The 21,598-nt window shown below is 38.7% G+C and overlaps 1 protein-coding gene across 1 annotated transcript in view; it reads right to left on the bottom strand.

Moving 5' to 3' along the window:
• The window catches only part of IL1RL2 (interleukin 1 receptor like 2), a 57,833-nt gene that overhangs the window by 28,007 nt on the left and 8,228 nt on the right, over window positions 1-21,598 (bottom strand). Inside the window, exons 2-5 of the mRNA XM_064268567.1 lie at window positions 21,085-21,319; window positions 18,313-18,508; window positions 10,476-10,632; window positions 5,883-5,960 (exon numbers count right to left, since the gene is read on the bottom strand). Coding sequence (XP_064124637.1) covers window positions 5,883-5,960; window positions 10,476-10,632; window positions 18,313-18,508; window positions 21,085-21,319 — 666 coding nt within the window. The remainder of the gene's footprint in view (window positions 1-5,882; window positions 5,961-10,475; window positions 10,633-18,312; window positions 18,509-21,084; window positions 21,320-21,598) is intronic.

The following is a 21,598-nucleotide window of genomic DNA, read 5'->3' as shown; positions in this document are numbered from 1 at the left end:
GGGATGGCTCTGTAGACTTTTGAAAATAGATATTCTGTATCGGATTAAGGAAGTTCCCTTCCATTCCTAGTTTTCTCAATTTTTTAAAAATAATTAATCCATGGTTCAGTTTCCCCAAAAGCTTTTATTCTCTATCTATTGTGGTAAATGGATGAGTTTTCTCCTTTAGTCTGTTAATGTGAAATAAAAGCACAAATTATCTAGCAAAAGTAACTCTGCATTCCTAGAATAAGTCCAACTTAATCACGATGCATTTTTCTTTATGTATGCTGTTGAAATCAGTTTGCTAGTAATTTGTTTAGAATTTGTCCTATATATTCATGAACAAGGCTTACCTGAAATTTTCCTTTCTAATACTGTCCTTGCTGAGTTTTGGTGTCAAAGTTTTTCTAGGCTAATAAAATGAGTTAAGAACGGTTCCTCTTTTTCTCCTTTCTGGAAAAGTTTGTTTAAAATTGGTGGTGTTTCTTTCTTAAATGATCTGTAAAATGTACCCCTAAAGCCAAGCGGATCCAGAGTTTTGTTTGAGGACGATTTTAAATTACAGGATTTATTTAATAGTTATATGACTCTTATGAATTCAGTATCTTCTTGTCTCATGTTCTATATGTTGATTTTTCTAGGAATTTGTCCATTTTCTTGAAATTTTCAAAATTGTTTGGGGTAAAGCTACTCAGAATATTGTTTTATTATCTGTTTAACACCTATATGACCTATGGTGCTGTCCACCTTTTTTTTCAATTTGTGTCTTCCCTCTTTTCTTGATCAATCATGCCAGGCATTTATCAATTTTATTACATTTTCAAAAAACCAACTTGTGGCTTTGTTAATCTCTATCGTACACTGGTTTTCTATTTCATTGTTTTCTGCTACTACCTTTTTAACTTACTTTATTCAGGTTTGTTTGGCTTCTCAACATCATCATTACCGTGGATTTATCAATTTCTCCCTGTAATTCTGAATTCTGTATGTGTATATATAGATATATTTAGGTATTTATATCTACATCTATGTATCTGTATGTATATACATGTATATATATGTATGCACATATATACATACATATTGTTGTTGTCGTTGTTAGGTTCCATCAAAAAACAAAAAAAAACCCATTGCCGTTGAGTTGATTCTGACTCATAGCGACCCTATAGGTCAGAGTAGAACTGCCCCATAGAGTTTCCAAGGAGCACATGGTGGATTTGAACTGCCGACCTTTTTGTTAGCAGCTGTAGCACTTTAGCACTACACCACCACGGTTTCCAGGTGCCATCAAGTAGGCCCCAAATCACAGCGACGCTATGCACAGAAGAACAAAACACCACCCAGTCCTGCCCCATTCTCACAATTGCTTCCATGTTTGGGATCATTGTTGCAGCCACTGCATCAGTCCATCTCATCGAGGGTCCTCCTCTTTTTCACTGACCCTCTACCTTACCAAGCATGATGTCCTTCTCCAGGGACTGGTCCTTCCTGATGACACGTTCAAAGTACATGAGACGAAGTCTCACCATCCGCCCTTCTAAAGAGCATTTTGGCTATACTTCTTCCAAGACAGATTTCTTCATTCTTCTGGCAGTCCATAATATATTCAATACTCTTCAGTAACACCATAATTCAAAGGCATCAATTCTTCTTCAGTCTTCCTTATTCATTGCCCAGCTTTCACATGCATATGAAGTGATTGAAAATACCATGACTTGGGTCAAGCGCACCTTAGTCTTCAAAGTGACATCTTTGCTTTTTAACACTTGAAAGAGATGTTTTGCAGCAGATTTGCCCAATGCAATACGTCTTTTGATTTCTTGACTGCTGCTTCCATGGGCATTGATTGTGGGTCAAAGTAAAATGAAATCCTTGACAACTTCAATCTTTTCTTCATTTATCATAATGTTGCTTATTGGTCTAGTTGTGAGAATTTTTGTTTTCTTTATGTTGAGATGTAATCCATACTGAAGGCTGTAGTCTTTGAACTTTATCAGTAAGTGCTTCAAGCCTTCTTTACTTTCAGCAAGCAAGGTTGTGTCATCTGTATATTGCAGGTTGTTAATGAGTCTTCCTCCAATCCTGATGCTATTTTTCTTCATTCATACAGTCCAGCTTCTCAGCTTATTTGCTCAGCATACAGACTGAATAAGTATGGTGAATGGATACAACCCTGACGCACACTTTTCCTGGTTTAAACCACGCAGTATCCCCTTGTCTGTTCAAACGACTGCCTCTGCTCTATGTACAAGTTCCACGTGAGCACAATTAAGTGTCTGGAATTCCCATTCTTCACAATGTTACCCATAATTTGTTATAATCCGCACAGTTGAATGCCTTTGCATAGTCAATAAAACACAGGTAAGCATCTTTCTAGTATTCTCTGCCCTCAGTCAAGATCCATCTGACATCAGTAATGATATCTCTGTTTCCACGTCCTCTTCTGAATCCAGCTTGAATTTCTGGTAGTTCCCTGTCAATGTACTACTGCAAACGGTTTTGAATTATCTTCAGCAAAATTTTATTTGCCTGTGATATTAATGATATTGTTTGATAATTTCCACATTCTTTGGATCACCTTGCTTTGGAGTGGGCACAAATATTGATCTCTTCCAGGCGGTTGACCAGGTAGCTGTCTTCCAAATATCTTGGCATAGACGAATGAGGGCTTCCACTGTTGCATTCATTTGTTGAGACATCTCAACTGGCATTCAGTCAGTTCCTGGAGCCTTGATTTTCATCAGTGCCTTCAGTGCAGCTTAGTCTTCCTCCTTCAATACCATCAGTTCATGGTCAAAGATCTGGAGTTAGAAAACCAAAAGGGCAGAACATGCTTGACATTTCTCAAGCTGAAAGAACTGAAGAAAAAATTCAAGATTTGAGTAGAAAGTTTGAAGGATTCTGTAGGCAAAATACCGAATGATACAGGAAGTATCAAAACAAGTTGAAAAAAATATACTAAGTCACCGTACCAAAAAAAATTGGTCAGTAGTCAACCATTTCAGGAGGTAGCATATGATCAAGAACCGATGCTATATATATATATATATATATATACATATACATATATATAATATACACATACAAAAAAAAAAAAACACATACAAGCACCTTTTTTTTAGGCCATGTTATTATGCATCTACAAGTTCAGAATTGAACTTTTTATCATTATGAAGTTTCTGTGATTGCTCTTAGGTTTTTTGCCTTAAAATCTACCTTGATATCAGTATAATTATAACAATATTGGAGTCCCTGGGCAGCACAAATGGTTTAGTGCTTGCTACCAACAGAAGGGTTGGTGATTCGAAGTCATCTAGAGGCACTTCAGAAAAAAGAGCTGGTAATCCAATTCTGAGAGATCACAGCCACTGAAAACCCTATGGAGCACAGGTCTACTCTGAATTTTATGGAATCACCGTAATTGGAAACTGGCTTGACGGCAACTGGTTGGTTTGGTTATAACAGCATTATTTTGTTTAGTGTTTATGTAGTATCATTTTTTACCCTTTTGACTTCAAGCACAGAGGTGTTTTGTTTATTTGCTTTGTTTTAATCCATATGGCAATCTTTCTATTTTGTAATTAATGATATATGTGGGTTTATACCAAACTTTCTATTTGTTGCATCTGTCTTAAGTTTGTCTTTTCTTTCTTGCCATCTTTTGGGTTGATCATTTTTTTGTTACTCAATTTAGTTCTGTATTTTTAAAATTATTGGTCTTTTAAGGTTACCCCTAGATATTAAAATATTTACTCTTAGACTCAGCAAAGTCTGAGTAGTGATATTTTTATCCTCTTCCGTGTATAAGCTTTCTCTTCCTAAATTTTCTCTATTTGGGTTTCTCTACATTTTGAGAATTAGGCTTGCTAGAGGTTTATTTATTTATTTGGTCTCCTTCACTTGACCCTTTTTCTAGGAACCCACTCTGGAACCTATCAATTCTATTTTTTTTTTTCTTTTTTTAAAATTCATTATTTTCTACTTTTATCATTGTTATTTTCTTTGTTGGGGCTGCTCACCAAACAAAAAACAAAAAAACAAATCCATCGCCATTTAGTCAATTCCGACTCATAGCGGCCCTATCGGACAGAGTAGAACTGCCCCATAGGGTTTCCAAGGAACAGCTGGTGGATTCAAACTGCCGACCTTTTGGTTAGGAGCCAAGCTCTTAACCACTGTGCCACCTGGGGTTGTTTAGTTGCTTTCTTTTATACAGTTAATTGGTTTATTTATGTGTTTTAGTTATTTCTACACTTATCAATGGAGCCCTCATGGCACAGTGGTTAAGAACTTGGCTGCTAACCAAAAGGCTGGCAGTTTGAATCCGCCAGCTGATCCTTGGAAACCCTATGGGGCAGTTCTACTCCGTCGTATAGGGTCGCTAAAAGTCAGGATCGACTCACAGGCAATGGGTTTAGACTTGGTTTAATTCTTCTTAATAGTGATGGTATTTAAAAAAGTAAATTTGCTTAGAGTGCAGCATCGATCACATTTCTCGAAATTTGATACACTATAGTTATTTTCACAATATTCTGTAATTATGGCTTTAGTTTAATTTCTGAGGAAGAAGGCAAAAAATTAGAAGATGACTTTGTTGACTAATTTTCGAAATGGGTGGGGTTTTTCACTGTTTTAACCCTTGTTATAAATTTCAAATTTTACTGCATTGTGATAGCACCATGTGGTCTGTACAATTTCCTTTTTAAAGATTTTGAGTTTTTCATATATGTTAATGAGAGATATCTGTGAAATATGTTATTTTTATTATATTGTTCAAATTCTTAGATCCTTATTTGCTTAACTAGTCTGTCACAGCCAAAATATGTTAAAATCTCCCACAGCAACAATTTCTGTCCTTGTATTTCTGAGAGTTTTAGCTTTATATGTTTGAAATATAAAAATTGCTATTTTGGCAAGCATAGTTTTTATTACTATAAAATGACTCTATTTACCACTCAATTTTTTTGCCCTAAAAAACATATTAACAGATATCAGTATTCCCAGCCTGATTTATTTTTGTTAATTTTCTCAGATATGGCTTAGTTATGAATTTATTTTTAATCTTCTAGATCATGTACTTTTAGATATATATCTTTTGAGAGGAATATGTGATTAGATTTTAATATTTGACTCAATCTGAGGATTTGTCTTTTAATGGGGACTTATTTTTTTTTTCCTTCAGAAAGTACTCAACATGTTTTTGTTTTACTAACGATTCCCTTTAAATTTATATATATATATAAATATATATATATATATACACGTATATACTGAGCTTATTTTTCTGTACTTTGGTTACACACACACACAAAAAAAATCCAAAGCCAAATATGTTGTTATCAAGTCAATTCCAACTTATAGAGACACTACAGAATGGAGTAGTACTGCTCCATAGGGTTTCCAAGGAGCAGCTGGTGGATTTGTACTGCCGACCTTTTGGTTAATAGCTGAACTCTTAACCAAAACCAAGGCAATATTTCTTGATTCCTTCCCATGTAAACTAAGGAATATAACATAACTTCCCCTACTCTTTTAATATAGTTTTCAGCATTTGATGACATAATACAGAATTCTCAATCAACATTACTGAGTTGTAGGTTTACATTATGGATCTTCTCTTTCAGAAATTATTTTTTTTACCTTTGCATTGCTTTTACATAAACAAATGTACAATAATCATTTAGACCCAGAGTGCTCACTGCCAGACCTTTGATGCCACAACTCCCCCAGGCTTCAGCTCTCCTGATTTTTTTTAGTGCTTCTCCTGATAACCTTGGGTATGTCCAAAGCTGGAACCTGGATGTGTATGGGATTTGTCTTCAACCTTGAGGTTCAAAAAATGCACTAAAGATATCCAGACATTGTTCTCTGGCCTTAGTGATTTCAATGACTTTACTTACCAAGTTCTACTTCAATTGAATTGTTTCTTGGATAAGTAATTTTAGGAATTCTGTCTCCATATTCAATTTTTTCTGTTAAGAAATTATACCCACATAAAGTTGCATTAGAATCACATATAATACATTCTCAACTTCTTCTATAAAATAACATAAAGAAAGCATAGCACAGAGCAGAAGAACTGCAACAGATGTTGGTCAAGAAGAAACAAGACCCATTGTGTGGCAAAAATTGCACTCCATGAAGGTTTATTTATCAGCCAGAAATCAAATTAATTAAACCTAGAAGCTAAGCTAGCGAGATAGTTCAGTTTTATAATTACATATTTTGTGTAAATATGAATTAATGAGTGTAATAAAATCTCATTATCTAATACTCCAAAGTACACTTCTTTAAGTATTGGCTGTAAGCAAAGTTCTGGGCTAAGTCTTGGGTAAAAAAGAAACAATTTCCCTAATATTTTACCTTCAGTTTCATCCTCCACCTTCCAACTCTGCTTTTCCATATTCTTTGAAATCCTTTCCTCTTCTGTTATTCTTCAAGGATTTCATTCCACTACCACTTTATAACTGTCTTTCTTTTATTGACGTACCTCCACCTTTTAGTCTTTCTCCACTTCTCCTCTATCCCATTTGTCCACCAAAATTTATGAATGGTCTACTTAGTCCTATATTCCTCCTATTGGTGGTGAGGTATGGAAAAGTTATAAGAGGAAAGCTAGAAAAAAAGCAAAAATGCATGCCCTATATGATGGCATTAATATTTGGACATTCTACAAACTATTCAAATTCAGTATGTCCAAAACATAAGTTATCACCACCTACTTTTTTTTACTTAAGGTCACACCGTCCACTAGATCACATACATCTAAAATCTGCAAATCGTTCTAAACAGCTTTTCTCTCCCTCTCTATTTCTACTCGATACACTTTTCCTAGGCAAACTCCTCTCCCACTTCTTCAATGACCATCTAAAGTCCATATAGGCTACTGGCTACTCTACCTACATCTCCACATGGGCTTCTCAAAAGCACTTCGCTCTCAACTTATTCATGACCTAACTCATGATTTCACTCCTAAATCCAGTTTTTCTCCAGAGTTATTTTATTTCATCAAAAGAATCATGATCCATTGGGTTGCATAAGCCAAAAGGTCTAGCTTCCTTGGCATCTCCATATCCCTCACTCTTCACACTCAATCCAACACTAAGACGTCTGGGTTTTACCTCCTAAGATGCCTTGAATCTATTCACCTCTTTCCATCTTCAGTGCCTCCATGTTGCCTGTGCCAACATGAGGTCCCACCTGCACTCCTGCACCTGCCTCCTAACTACCACTCTTGTCTCTGTTCAGATCAGCCTGTGCACCACAGCCAGAATGCTTTTTTTTTAAAGTGAATCACACTACACAGCTCTTCAGCTCTCAACTTCTCTGGACAGCTACCTTTGTTCTTAGAATACACCCAAACTTCCCACTTTGGATTACAGGCCCTTATTTGATCTCAGGAGTCCCTGGGTGATACAGTTCACATGCTCAGTGGTTACCTGAAAGGTTGGAGGTTCCAATTCCCTCAGTGGTGCATCAGAAGGCCTGACAATCTACAACTGAACAATCAGCCATCGAAAACCCTATGAAGCACAGTTCTACTCTGACACACACGATGTCATCATGATTCAGAGTTAATGGCAACTGTTTTGTTTTAATTTGGTCTTGGCCCCTGAACACTTCTCCCAGCTCATCCCTTACCATGTTCTCCCTCACCCACATCACTCCAAAACAACCTTCCTGATTTCTGTTCTTCAGATACCCGGTCCCACTCGTTATAGGTCCTTTGCATCTGCTGCTCCCTCAGTCTGGAAAAATCTCATCCATTTCATCATTTAATTAACCCTTCAGCATGACTATTATCAGGGAGTTTTCCCTGATTCAACAGGTCCTTGTCTGTTTGATCTCATATTTTCCTTTCCTTCATTGCATTAATCTCCTTGGTAATTATAAATTTCATCAGTGGACTATCTGGTTAATCTCTGTATCTCCTCCCACCTCAGACTTCATGCTTTGCATGAGCAGTGATCAGGCACTTTTCCTCACCATCACATTCTCTTGGCCTAGCGTAGGACCTGGCCTTGTGAGCTCAATAGTCACTAAATGACTGCCTGAAGGAAGAAATCCCCCACTGCCTATCAGCAAGTGCAGACTATCAGCAACCTTGTGGGTATTGAAGTAGCCTCTTAACATGTCTCTAAGCCTCAAGACCCCCTTCAACTCCTGCTTCATACCATCTCCTGGCTAATCTCTCCCATCACAAATATAGCCTCATCAGTCTGCACTCGCACCCATTCAAGGGCAGCCCCTTGACCTTGCCGTTTAACTCTATGGCCTCAGCTCCCACCATGCCTCACCTCATACTTATGTTCTAACTGGTTTTAGCTCCAACATGAACCACGATGTCCGTCACTTTCACATTTTGCCTTATACTACTGTTCTGCAGTGTGACCCCCTCCTCACTCTTTTTTTACTTGTGTAAATTTTACTCATCCTTCAAAATTCATCTGAGAAGTTATTTCCCCTTGGAAGCCTTGTCAGACCACCTGCCACCACTATGTTGCTGCTTCTTTTCCTGTCCCCCTGGATACTCTATGAATCTCCGCTAATGTATAATGTTGAAATGATCTGTTAATATCTCTAGCTCCACTACCACCAGGCTGAGAGTGTCTGAAGAGAAGGAATAATTTTTTTGTTACTTTTGAATTCTTAGGTCTAACATAATTTTTGGCATAAAAAAAAAAAAAAAAACCTCTTGCTGTCGAGTCCATTCCAACTCATAGTGACCCTATAGGAAAGAGTAGAACTGCCCCATAGGGTTTCCAAAGAGCAGTTGGTGGATTCAAACTGCCAAACTTTTGGTTAGCAGGTGAGCTCTTAACCACTGCACCGCCAGGGCTCCTTTTGGCATATAAAAAACACACAAAAAAAAACAAACCCGTTGCTGTTGAGTCAATTCCCACTCATAGTGACCCTACAGGACAGAGTAGAACTGCCCCATGGAGTTTCCAAGGAGCAGCTGGTGAATTCGAACTGCTAACCTTTTGGTTAGCAGCCATAGCTGACATGAAATATAGACCATTCAACCCAATGATCTGTTGAAGATTTTTTTTTTTTTTACCTTTGAATCTTTGAAGGAAAAAAAAAAAAAACCATTACAGGATCTATGCAAAACTAAAGCATTCTGGTAGTCAACCATTGTGTTAATAAACAGTTCTGTGCTGGTCTAGGTCAGGCACTGGGCTCGGTGCTGGGAATTCAACTGTGAATAACAAGAGGAAGGTGCCTACTTTCAAACAGATATCAGCTATCATAAAATCTAAGAACATGAAAACCATAAAATCCAACATAATTTTCTTACTTAAAGGGCACTTACCAAAGAAAATTAAAACTGAAGACTACCTAAAAACATTTATAGTCAAATAAGCAATCGCAGGAAAGAATCTCAGGAGCGGTGGGAGGAAGGACTGTGCCTGGGAACAACATGGCTGGGATGCAGGGAACCGCTGGACCTCTCTGGAATAAACGGCCCTGGGGAGCCTCTTCAGGCAGGGAACAAGGAGCCACTCACATGGAACATATCACCCAAGGAAGCCTCATCATTAAGAAATAGCTGAACATTCCCCAGTAATTTAGAGTCTTAAAGAAATTAATAAAAAAAATGATGGTCCAAGTCAAAGAAATATCAAACCTTCAATTCTCTCCATTTAGATTGTTGTTGCTGTGTGCTATCAGGTCGATTCCAACTCACAGCGACCCTGCAGGATAGAGTAGAGTTGCCCCATGGGCTTTCCTAGGCTGTAATCTTCACCGGAGCTGATCACCAGGTGTTTCTCCCACGGAGCCCCCTGACCATTCAATTAGCAGCCAAGCACTTAACCAAGTAACTCTCTACTGAAGAAAGCACAAAAGGTGACCTAGCAGGAATTCATTCCCCAGTATGTTCAGAGGGAAAATTGCTTGCCCGGGCATTGGAAGACCTCAGTTCTAGTCCTCCTTTTATCACTAAGCGGCTTTGTCAGCTTAAATAAGTTGCTCCCCTTCTGGGGCTCTGTATAATTAATGGTTTGGCCTGAATTATTTTTACAGTTTCTTCGAGCCCTGAAGATTCTGTTTTCAAATCTTGAAGTCATATGTTCAAATAAACTGGTCACTCCCAAGAATTCAGTTATCCTGGAACTAAGCCCTCCAACCCTGAACTCTGCAAAGACTGAGTGGAGCGGCCCTCCGAAATATTCACAACAGTAACAGCTGAGCAAAATAACAGTAATGTTAATAATATCTCCCATTCTCTGTACACCTACATTCTGCCAGGCACCGTAGCAGCAGCTCCATATACAGGACTTCACTTAATTTTCACAATGAAAATAAGATGAGAAAAATAAGCTGCTCACGCCCTTCTACCCGCACTCTTCCTGTTCTCTGGTTTTAATAATGACAATTTTGAGAGCCTACTAGCCTTCAGAAAAATTGAGAACCACTTCTGCCCAAAGCCAGCAAGCTCGCACAAAGCAAAAGGAAGTCAAGGCGACAGATCTGGGCATACTTACTGACATCTACACTAATGCTATTTAGAACTGTGTGCTCTTTCCCCCCGTGTGTCAGTCTTGCTTGACATGCATATTTCCCTCTGTCTTCTGCTGAGACGTTTTTCACAAAAAGCTTCATTCCCACAGTATTAAACCGCTCTTCTTTAATCTCTTTACAGTCCTAAATACAAAAATAAACAAATAATTTGACGAGGATTTCTGGGTATCAGTAACATCCTTAGTACCATCCTGCGAACTGTGAGAACATTCAAGAAAACAAGATGGTCCCTAGATCTTACAATTTACCTGGAAGACAATATGTCCAGAAGATTTGACAAAGAATGGCTAGAATGAGTGACATAAATATTATAATCTTATTTAGCACCTTCCTATGGACTGTGAGGAGATACAAAAAAACCATGTGGTCCCTAGGCCTTACAGTCTGCCTGGAAGGCAATATATGGATCCAGAAGATTTGACAAAGAATGGCTAAAATGAAAGGTATAAATATTAAGTCTAATAGGAGTCGCGAAGAAAGAGGCTTATGTAGGCTAGAATTCACAGAGGAGGAGGAATTGGGCTGGGCCTTAAAGAATCCTGGTAGGAGGAGCTGAACAGGCAGGAATGTCATTCACCTACAAAACCAATCACCGGATGGACCACAGTCTAATGGCACCAAACCCGTCTGCCAAGGCTGCAAGCCCAGGTGAATGCTGATTGCTTCCTTGTGTTACAGGACTATGACACCTTGTCCATCTATCAGGGGTTGAACTTTTCAGAGGTCCGATACAGCTTTTCACCAACATTTTATTTGGAGGCCTGAGCAATAGTCAAAGAATGCCAGCTAGGTTTACGGGGAGTAGATGTCATCCAGAGAACAAGCCCCACCATTCCTCCCTGTCGTACGTAAGCTCCTATTCTCACTCTAATCACCGCTCCTTCCATCACAGGGGCCCACTTCTGAACTCTTTCTCAAAACTTTTCCCTTCACTTGAGGAAGCCCCATTCCACAGAGTGCTTGGCTAACTGAGTGCATTGGTGGTGCTGACAGTTAAACACACAGCTCCTAATCAAACGGTTGGCGGTTCAAACCCACCCAGAGGTGCTTCAGAAAAAAGGCCTGCGATCTGCTCCAAAAAGGTCAAAGTCATGCAAACTCTATGGAGCAGTTCTACTCTGCATACGTGGGGCCACCATGATTCAGAATCAACTCCATGGTAAGTGGTTCAGTTTATTCATTGAAACATTCAACTTCCTGTTCTCTGCTAGCCCCTTGTCAGGCAGGGATAGGATGCAGCCCCACACCTCAGGACGTCCGTAACCTAATAGATAAGACAAACATATAAACCCTTGATTAAATACAGATTTAATTGTCCAAGCGTTCGGCTCTCTCCTCAGCGTCACTTACGGTTCACCGGAGCCCAGACATCACTCTACGTCACTGGAAAAATGTGAATGGGTCCGACTTGCAGGGAGAATCTCAACAATGCCGGGATGGACATTTGTTAATTTGCAATGTGAACTGCAACTTTCTAGAAGCCTTATACTCTTTCCTGTAAGCATCCCGCATGGGAAACCAAATTACAATTGGATCTTTGCTTACCGAATAGAATTCTAGTTACTAATAAAAGTCAAATGGCCAAAGACATCAGACTCTGACAACATGATGCCTTCTTTAGGGTAGGGATCTAAAAAAGCTTGGGTTCTTGGGCAATGGAAACCCATTCCCTGAATACGCACAGCCTCTGGGTCTGCTTTTCTATGCTTCCCTTGTTGATCATTCCCCTTTCTGATTCACACATGCTTTCTTTAGGGATCTGCATATATTCAACCATATTAAGGTTTAGCCTGGCTACCCTGGGGGCCATTCTGTCCCTTTACAGTAACGTGGACTGCCTCTACTTTGACCCACTGGAACATCACTATAAAGCTAAACTCTCATCAGGACTTGGTTTTTGTTTAAAAACTCTTGGATGATGTGTTGCTAGCAATATTTAAAATTAAAATATTAATAATAATGTCAGCTAACATCTGGATGCTTTTTATATTCCAGGAACCAGGAAGAACTCTCCTGGCCCACCACACGTGATGGTTCAGAGGCATTTAATACTGAAGAGCATTCTGGCTAAGTCAAAATGTATATAGGAGAGTGATGAAAATAAGTCTGATGAGGCAGTAAAAACCAAAAACCCACTGTCGTCGAGTCAATTCCAACTCATAGTGACGTCATAGGACAGAGTAGAACTGCCCCATAGAGTTTCCAAGGACCGCCTGGCAGATTCGAACTGGCAACCTCTTGGTTAGCAGCCGTAGCACTTAACCACTACGCCACCAGCGTTTCCAAAGAGGCAGTAGAAGACCATAAAATGAAGATGAACTTATAAGGCTTTTTGGAAAAGGGAATATGAAGACCATATTTGCTGCAAAGGACCTCTTTAAAGTGTTGAAGAGCAAAGATGTCACCTTGAAGACTAAGGTGTGCCTGACCCAAGCCATGGTATTTTGAATCGCATCATATGCATGTGAAAGCTGGACAATGAGTAAGGAAGACGGAAGAAGAATTGACTCCTTTGAACTGTGGTGTTGGCGAAGAATATTGAATATACCATGGACTGCCAAAAGAAGGAACTAATCTGTCTTAGAAGAAGTACAACCAGAATACTCTTTAGAAGCAAGGATGATGAGACTGCATCTTACATACTTTGGACATGTTGTCAGGAGGGATCAGTCCCTGGAGAAGGACATCATGCTTGGCAGAGTACAGGGTCAGAGAAAAAGAGGAAGACCCTTAACGAGGTGGATTGACACAGTGGCCGCAACAATGAGCTCAAGCATAACGATTGTGAAGATGGCTCAGGACCAGGCAGTGTTTCGTTCTGTTGTGCATAGGGTCGCTATGAGTCAGAATCGACTCGATGGCACCTAACAACAACATTTGCTTTTTAGAATAATCCCTATAATGACTATGTAGAAATGGATTAAAGGTGGGGTAATCCTAAAGATCAGGAAACAATTTAGAAAGTTATTTCAGTAATCTAACACTAAATAGAGTCTGAAGTAAGGGAATACAATGCAGATAGCAAGAAGGGAGCAGAAACAGTTGTAATCCACAGAATTTAGTGGCAAATTTGGGATAATGAGAAGGAAGGGGAATTCTGTGGTTCTAGCCTGGGTATGCAAGGGCGTTGTTAGATAGTAGAGAGAATGCGAAGAAAACACAGAAGAGTAATAATCAGATTTGGGGCAAGATAAAAAAGTGCTTTAAATACGGTGAATTTGATGAGCTGTGGGAATGGGAACATCTAAGTAGAATGTATACTAGGCTTTTAGACAAATGTATCTGAAGGTTAGGAGAGAGGAGTTGGGAGTCATCTGTGTATGAGTGGTTCTACAAGCCATCCGTCTGAATGTATGCAAAAGCAAGAACAGAAGATGATCATGGCTAAAACCATTGTGGACCCCAAAATCTAAGACCTAAGTATAGAAGAAGAGAATCCAGTGAAGATTACTAAGGAAGGGCCAGAAAAATAAACACAGACCAGGAATAAATACATTTCAGAAGGAAAAGAAGAAGGAGTTTCCAGGTGATGGTGGGTCCAGTCGTGCTGAAGCCACAGGGAGATCAAGATCAGAACTGAAAATGAATCCATGATTTGGCAAATAGAGAGCCAGTAGTAACCTCAGCAAGTACAGATTCGCCACGATGGTGGGGGTGGAAGACCATTGTGTTGTGGAATAACATGGAGTCGAAAACAAAAGTAAATGGTGACATTACTATATTCCCAAGTGCGGGTACTTTGCCACCTAGGAGAACAAACTTTTAATGCCTGAAGTGTCTCCTCCATAATCACTTCAGCTTTGGGGACCGCTTCTACCTCGTTCTGTCTTCAACTCTCTCAGCCACACCCTAGAATTTGTCAATTATCCAGAACTAATATGTGTCTAAATTGCTAAAACCAAATATACATCTTTCTGATTATAATTCTCCATTGTTCCAGCTCTCTCAGTCTTTTATTATAACTAAATAATAATTAGCTAATATTTATTTATTAATTACTTAGTGCATAGATTATTTCATTTAACCTCCAAAAAACCTCTACAAGGCTTTATGTCTCACGATTTAGTTGTAGAAACAAAAAACATTCTAACTATTTTAGGCAGGAAAGGATTTAATATGGAAAATTAGATGCTTGCAAAACCTTTAGAAGGGCTTGGGGCTGACATCTTGGCCAGAAGCACACTGCAGAACTAGCGTGCCTTCATAGCTGCTATCCACACCACCGCCATGAGAGTGGAGAATCAAGACTTTAACAAACACCACCTGCAACTCAGAGACCAGGAGCAGACACTTATGTCTCAAGTTATGTCACATCAACAAAAAAAGTGGAAGGCATATGCGCTGCCTCTCAACTCCCCCAAAGCTAGTGACTAGACCCTGGAATGCTGCTGAAGAAAATTACCATGTCCTCATATGTAGGCTTTCCAGTAGAAAAAGTAGGAAGATCCACCATTCCCGTTTTAGTCTTTCAGTACAGCCAGCTACAGAAGCTAAATCACATATAGAACCTTAGCTGCAAGGAGCCCTGGAAAATGTAGGGTGTGTTTGTTGTTTTGGTTTGTTCTTGTTTTTTTGCTTTATAGCCTCTATAGTATAGAGAGGCTCACTAGCAGACTGGGATGGATAACGACTGTCCACCTGTGAGAGCCATCATATGTTTCTACCCGAACTTTCTATTCACCCAACCCACTTTCTCTCAGTTTCAATCAGTCCCCTTGATCACTCTATTTTCTCCCAATTAGCAGTTTACTTAAAACATCATTTCCTTACTATCCAGCCTGGACTCATGCAATTTATCACTCCCCTTTCAATACCTCAATTCTACAGCCTTTTATCTTTCTAGTATATTCACCCTACAAAACTCCAGTCCTGAATCGATCCTGCCATCCCTCTCCTACATTCCTACAACCAGGTGAGCATCATAAGAGATAATCACATATATATGCTGCTTTTTCAAATTTCCCTATAAGCTCACCGTACAATTAACTGAGAAAATAGGAGCACAGTTCCCTTGTCTTACTCTTTTCTTCCCTTTCTCTCATTCTGTTAGTTCTATTTTATACCCTCTCAAATGCTTCCTCATTGCTTTACTGAATTTCTAAAATTGCCAAAATGCATTTCTATGTACTAGTAACTCTCACGTCACTATTTTCACACCCCTCCGATATATTCACTACAGTATCTCCCCAAAGACTTTTCTAAAATGTAAATTTGATCATGTCATTACCCTGAAGGTGTGACCGGCTACACAAGGCAGCAATCATCTCACTGCGTGTGAAGGCCGAAGCCCCCGCGTTGCTCTGGGCAGGGGCTCTGGGGCTGACTTAGACTCACAGGGTTTTCCAGCCGTGACCATTACAGGGGTAGATTGCCAGGTCTTTCGTCTGCTGAGTCACTGGGTGGGTTTGAACCACCAACCTTCCACTTAGCATTCAGAACACTTAATCATTGCGCCACCAGGTCCTTAGGCGGTTTAAATGATTTGGACTCAATTGCTAACCCAAAGATTGGTGGTTTAAACCCACACAGCAGTATCATGGAAGAATCCTAGTGGTCGTCTTCCATAAAGATTATAGCCAAGAAAACCCTATGGAGCAGTTCTACTCTATAACACATGAGGTCACCACGAGTTAGAATCAACTCACCTGCAACTAACAACATAAAGACTGAACTATAAATTCAGCGCAGTTTCAATCAAGGTCCCAGCAGTCTTTTTGTGAAAATTGAAAAGCTGACTATAAAATTGCACAAACTTTCAATGGAATTGGAATAGCCAAGACAATCTTGAGGGAAAAGAAAAATACTAAAGAACTTATACAAAATGTATAAGCCTATGTAAAGTCATAGCAGTGAAGAGAATTCAGTGCTGATGCAATGATAAACAAACACAACAACGGAATGGTCAGAGAATTCACGCATACAACGCAGTTTGATTTAAGTCAAAAGTGGAGTGCAACACAATGTGGAAAGGAGAGATGAGCTATAAGTTCATACGGAAAAAAATAAAATTTGACACTACATAATACTACACACTTAAAAAAAAATCAGTGGAAATAGAAAAAACAACAAACTTCTAAAAGATTATGTAAGAAAATATCTTGTTTCCTTGAAGTAGGAAAAAGTTCTTAAACATATCACAAAAAGCACAGATCAGAAAGTAAAAAGTTAATACATTAGACTACTTCAAAATTAACCAGTTTGTTCATCAAGCTACTCCATTAAGAGAGTTAAAAGGCAAGCCACAGTCTGTAAGAATATATTTGCAATACATGTAACTGACAAAGGACTCATATCCACATATATAAAGAACTCCTACAAATCAATAAGAAATAAACAAGACCAGAGGCTGACAAACTACCCACGGGTCAATTCCAACCAGCCATCTATTTTGTAAATAAAATTTTATTGAACACAACTGCATCTATTCATTTACATATTGTCTATAGCTGCTTTTCCAATACAAAAATAAAGTTGAACAGTTGCAGCAGAGACCATCTGGTCCATAATGCCTAAAATATTTACTGTCTGGACTTTTACAAAGATTTTAAGAAATCCTGGGCAAGACAACCAAAGAGAAAAGTGGAAGAGATACTTGAACAAGCACACTCCGTTTCAAAAAGAAAAAAAAATTTTTAATTCCAACGGCCAATAAACAAATAAAAGATCAACATTATTATCTATCGGGGGATTTTAATTGAAGTTAAAATGAGATACCTTTATTCAGTCATTCAAATGGCTAAAATTTAAAAAACTGATAATATCATGTGTTGTCAGACATGAGGTGCAAAAATTAGTCACGTACGCTGCTACTGGGACTGTAAATTGTCACTACCACTTCGGAAAATGGTTTGGGATTTTCTAGTCACTTTGAACATTTTCTTATGACCCAACATTTTCACTCCTAAGTAAATGTGCCACAGGGCAGGGAAAACTAATTCCAATAGCCTGTGCTCCTTGATGCCAAGGATTATGTCTTCTACTTCATCACATAACAGTACAGTCAAGAAAACAAAACGTTTTAAGGTGGAAAACACAGGTACAAAAAGGCTAGTATCCCATACCAAAAACCCATTGCCATCAAGTTGATTCTGACTCACAGCGACCCTACAGGATAGAGTAGAAATGCCCCCATGGGGTTTTCAAGGCTGTAAATCTTTACAGAAGCAGACTGCCGCATCTTTTCTCCTGCGGAGCGGCTGGTGAATTTGATCCACCCACCTTTGGGCCACCTTTTGGTTAGCAGCTGAGCACTTTACCCCCTGCACCATGTAGGATGCTAATATTTGCATTAAAAAGAAGGGTTAGAATATACATTTCTATTTGCTTGTATAGCATAAAGGTCTCTGGAAGGATAGCACAAGAAACTAGTAACAGCCACTATATACTGTGGAAGGTGTGATAGGCCTGGAACAAATATGGAACAAGAGTGGGAAGGAGACTTTTCACTGAGTCACTTTTTATACTTTGTGACCATTAAATCCTGTGCCTGTAGTACCTATTCAAACAGCTGTTTAATTCGTTAGAACAACAGAACAGCCAAGGAGAGCTTAGAAAAGAAGGGTGATTGGGGTCAAATAGTGGATCCGAGCAATAAAATACTACAAAACTACAATAACCATAAATAAAAATAAACAAATAATGAGCAGGGTAAAATTACCAAAAGCTACTAGCTAACAAATCTATCTTTGGTACACAAATCTCTTGACCAATTCTACCTTAAAAGATACGACTTAAATTGGGCAGAGGGGGAGTAGGCTTTTAAAGGTGAAAACGAAAACTATCAACAGGAAAATCATTCTTTACCTTATACCACTTTATTAAATCCAAAACACAACTCTTTGGGAAATTCAAGTGACACATAAGACTGTCATCTTTTCCAAAATGTAGTGTTTGTAGATACTCGTCTGATAAATTCGGTAGAACATTTCTGGAAGTACCACACCAGTATTTTCTAAAAGCAGTTAGGTTAACGTGTATTCTGTGACAGCTGTTTATATTCCTATATTAAAAAAAAAAAAATAGACTGAATGCTCATAGACGCTTCAACAATCACAAAACAAAATGATTCAGGTCATCTTCAAATATTTCCAAATCCTTTTCAAGGCATTATGCCTACACACTGCCCTCAAACAAAGGAATACACACCCCATGAATCATTAATCACAAAAAGAAAAATAATATTGATAGGGTGGGGAAACTGGACAGCACCTTAAATAAGTGATTAAAATTAACATCATTAGTGATGGGCCAGTGGACTTCCAGTGCCTCCCTAAGTATTACTCTGAGAAGGACACAAATTGCTTTGTTCAGCATTCCATCCATAAACACACAGCCTGAGCCTAATCATGAAGAAACATCTGACAAACCCAAATGGAGGGATATAATACAAAATAACTGGTCCACACTCCTCGAAAATGTCAATGTCTTGAAAAACAAGAAAAAGACTGAGGAACTGTCTAGATTAAGAGATTAAAGACGTATGACGACAAAATGCAATGCATGACCCTGCACTGGATCTTCTACTGAAAAGGAAAAATGTTCTAAGGGTCAGCACTGAGATGACTGAGATAATTAGCATGTGGACTGTAGATTAGGTTCAAGTATTGTACGAGGGCAAAATTTCCTAATAATTGGATAGCTGTCCTGTGATTATGTAAGAGGGTATTCTTGTTGACAGGAAATATACACTGAAATATAAAGGGGTAAAAAGATATGAGGTATATAACATATGGTTTAAAAATATATATACACACAAGAGTAATGAGGTCAATATGGCAAAAAGTTAAAAGATAATGAATCTGTGTGAAGAGTAGATAGGAGCTATTTATACTATTCATTTGAATTTCATGCAAATTTGAAATTATTTCAAAATAAAATGTAAAAATATGCAGTTTACTGAAAGATCTGTTCCAAGTCATGTCCATTTTTTTTTCCATGAAGGGACAGTATTTTTGCCCAATGTGAACATACACCCAACAATATAGTCTTAACTTTGTTTCTATGAAAGATAATTTTTCCCCATTTCACAGCTCCCAGATACAAATATTTTAAGTCCAGTCTGACATCAGATGAATTTACAATCTCCAACTCTAGTTCATGATTTCTAGCCTAGAGAAAACCTGAGAGTGGGCTGCAACAAGACCCCAGAGTTTCACCTACATGGTGAGTGAAGTTGTGGAAATGGGCCAGGCAAACAGGGGCTAAAGACCACTTTCATTTACGTAACACTGAGTAAGTGATTCATACCTGGAGTATGTCTGATACACGAAAAGAAGGAATTTGGCATAATTTAGAGTGGGACATTGGGCCATCCTGGGACAAAAAAAAGGCCAGAAAATACCAGAGAACCAGAACAAGAGAGGGAGAATGCAACTTTACGGTAGTTTATGGAGTACCTACTCCACACATTCTTATTTAATTTTCAGTTGAACCTTACAAAACCAGTAATACTCCCATTTTACAGATAAGAAAACTGAGACTCAGAAAAGTCAAATAATTTGTCAAGGTCATACCAGTTAGTATCGGAGGGTTACAAAATTGTGGCCCTCAGGCCAAATTTGGTCCACAGATGTGTTTTAATTCAGACTGTGCGAAGCTTTACAATTTGAAAAGTTACACACACACACACACAAAATCTGAATTCCAGATTCTCTTGAAAAATTGGAAGACGGGCTTTGTTGGACAGATGCTTTCTAGTTCTCCACACTCCCCACCAACCTCAACTGTCTCACACTACCTGCATCACTCGTTTACATTACTTCCTAGCATGTTGTTGTTGTTGTGTGCCGATGAGTTGATTCCAACACATAGTGACCCCATAAGACAGAGCAGAACTGCCCCATAGGGTTTCCAAGGAGCGGCTGGTGGATTCGAAATGCCGACTTTTGGTTAGCAGCCTGAACTCTTAACCACTGCACTACCAGGGTTCCTGTAGCATAGGGCCTAGCATAAGTTCTGAAACATACTAGATCCTTAGTAACTGCTGAGTCCCTACCTTAGCATGGAGTCTGGAACATATTGGATGCTTAGTAATTAATTTAAACAGAATCCTTAATGAAAAGGTGCTTAAAGGAGGGTTATTCCTATCAGGATGTGCCACATGTTGCAAAAACGTTTGGCATTCCAAGAAAGACGGCAGCAATAATCCTGGGATAAACAAGCTTTATGAACTGGTCTGACCCACAACACCATTTCAATGGGAAAATACGCATTTCAAGCTCTATGCTCCAAGTAAGGGTATAGGGGCCAAAGTTCATTAGTGGTTACCAGGGGCAGGTGGGGAGGGGAAAGGGAGACTCACTGCTTAGGGGACACTGAGCTTCTACAAAGGGTGATGAGAAAATTTGGAAATGGATAATGATAATGGTTGAGCATTGGGATAAACACAACTAATGCCACTGGATGGTACATGTGAAGAATATTTAAAAGGCAAATGCTGTGCTATATATATTTACCACAATAAAAAATTTAATTCAAAGTAATAATAATAATAAATCTTAGACATGCAAAAAAAAATATTCCTAACAGAGTGCTAGAGAGAGAGAGAGAGAGATCTATTTTAAACAAGGAACTTACTTTATGACACATTGATAGATCCCTGCATCCGCCCACGTCATGGGGAGAAACAAAATCCAGCTCTCGTCCTGGTGAATTCTAGACTGTGTGTTTCTGGACACTGGGATTTTGCTGGAAGGTTTATACCAGGTTATATTTACTTGCTCAGAAGTTAGTGGAGGGTATGTGCAATTAAACGCAAAAGGGTGGTCTACTGAAATAATCTCGTTTTTCACACTACTGTCCTTGCATTCAACTGTGGAAAGAAGGGAAAAACAGGAATAATTAACTAGGAAAGAAAACTCTTGTCTTATTTGCTTCTTATTCATTTTAAACAAATGCTTCTTTGATTTTCTAACCAAATTGAACTTTTATTCAGGAATATTCTTTGCTGGGATTTTCCTAAAAAGAGTGTGCTGAAATTCTTCAAATGTGTCCACAGACAGAATTTACTCAGTTCCTTCCCCACAAACCATCTTCCCCATTTGGGATGACTTCCCCTTTTCTCTTCTCTATAAGACCCTTAAGTCTTCCA

Source organism: Loxodonta africana, chromosome 15, assembly GCF_030014295.1.
Source record: "Loxodonta africana isolate mLoxAfr1 chromosome 15, mLoxAfr1.hap2, whole genome shotgun sequence".
Lineage (NCBI taxonomy): Eukaryota > Metazoa > Chordata > Mammalia > Proboscidea > Elephantidae > Loxodonta > Loxodonta africana.
This window is presented reverse-complemented; position numbering and strand designations above follow the sequence as displayed.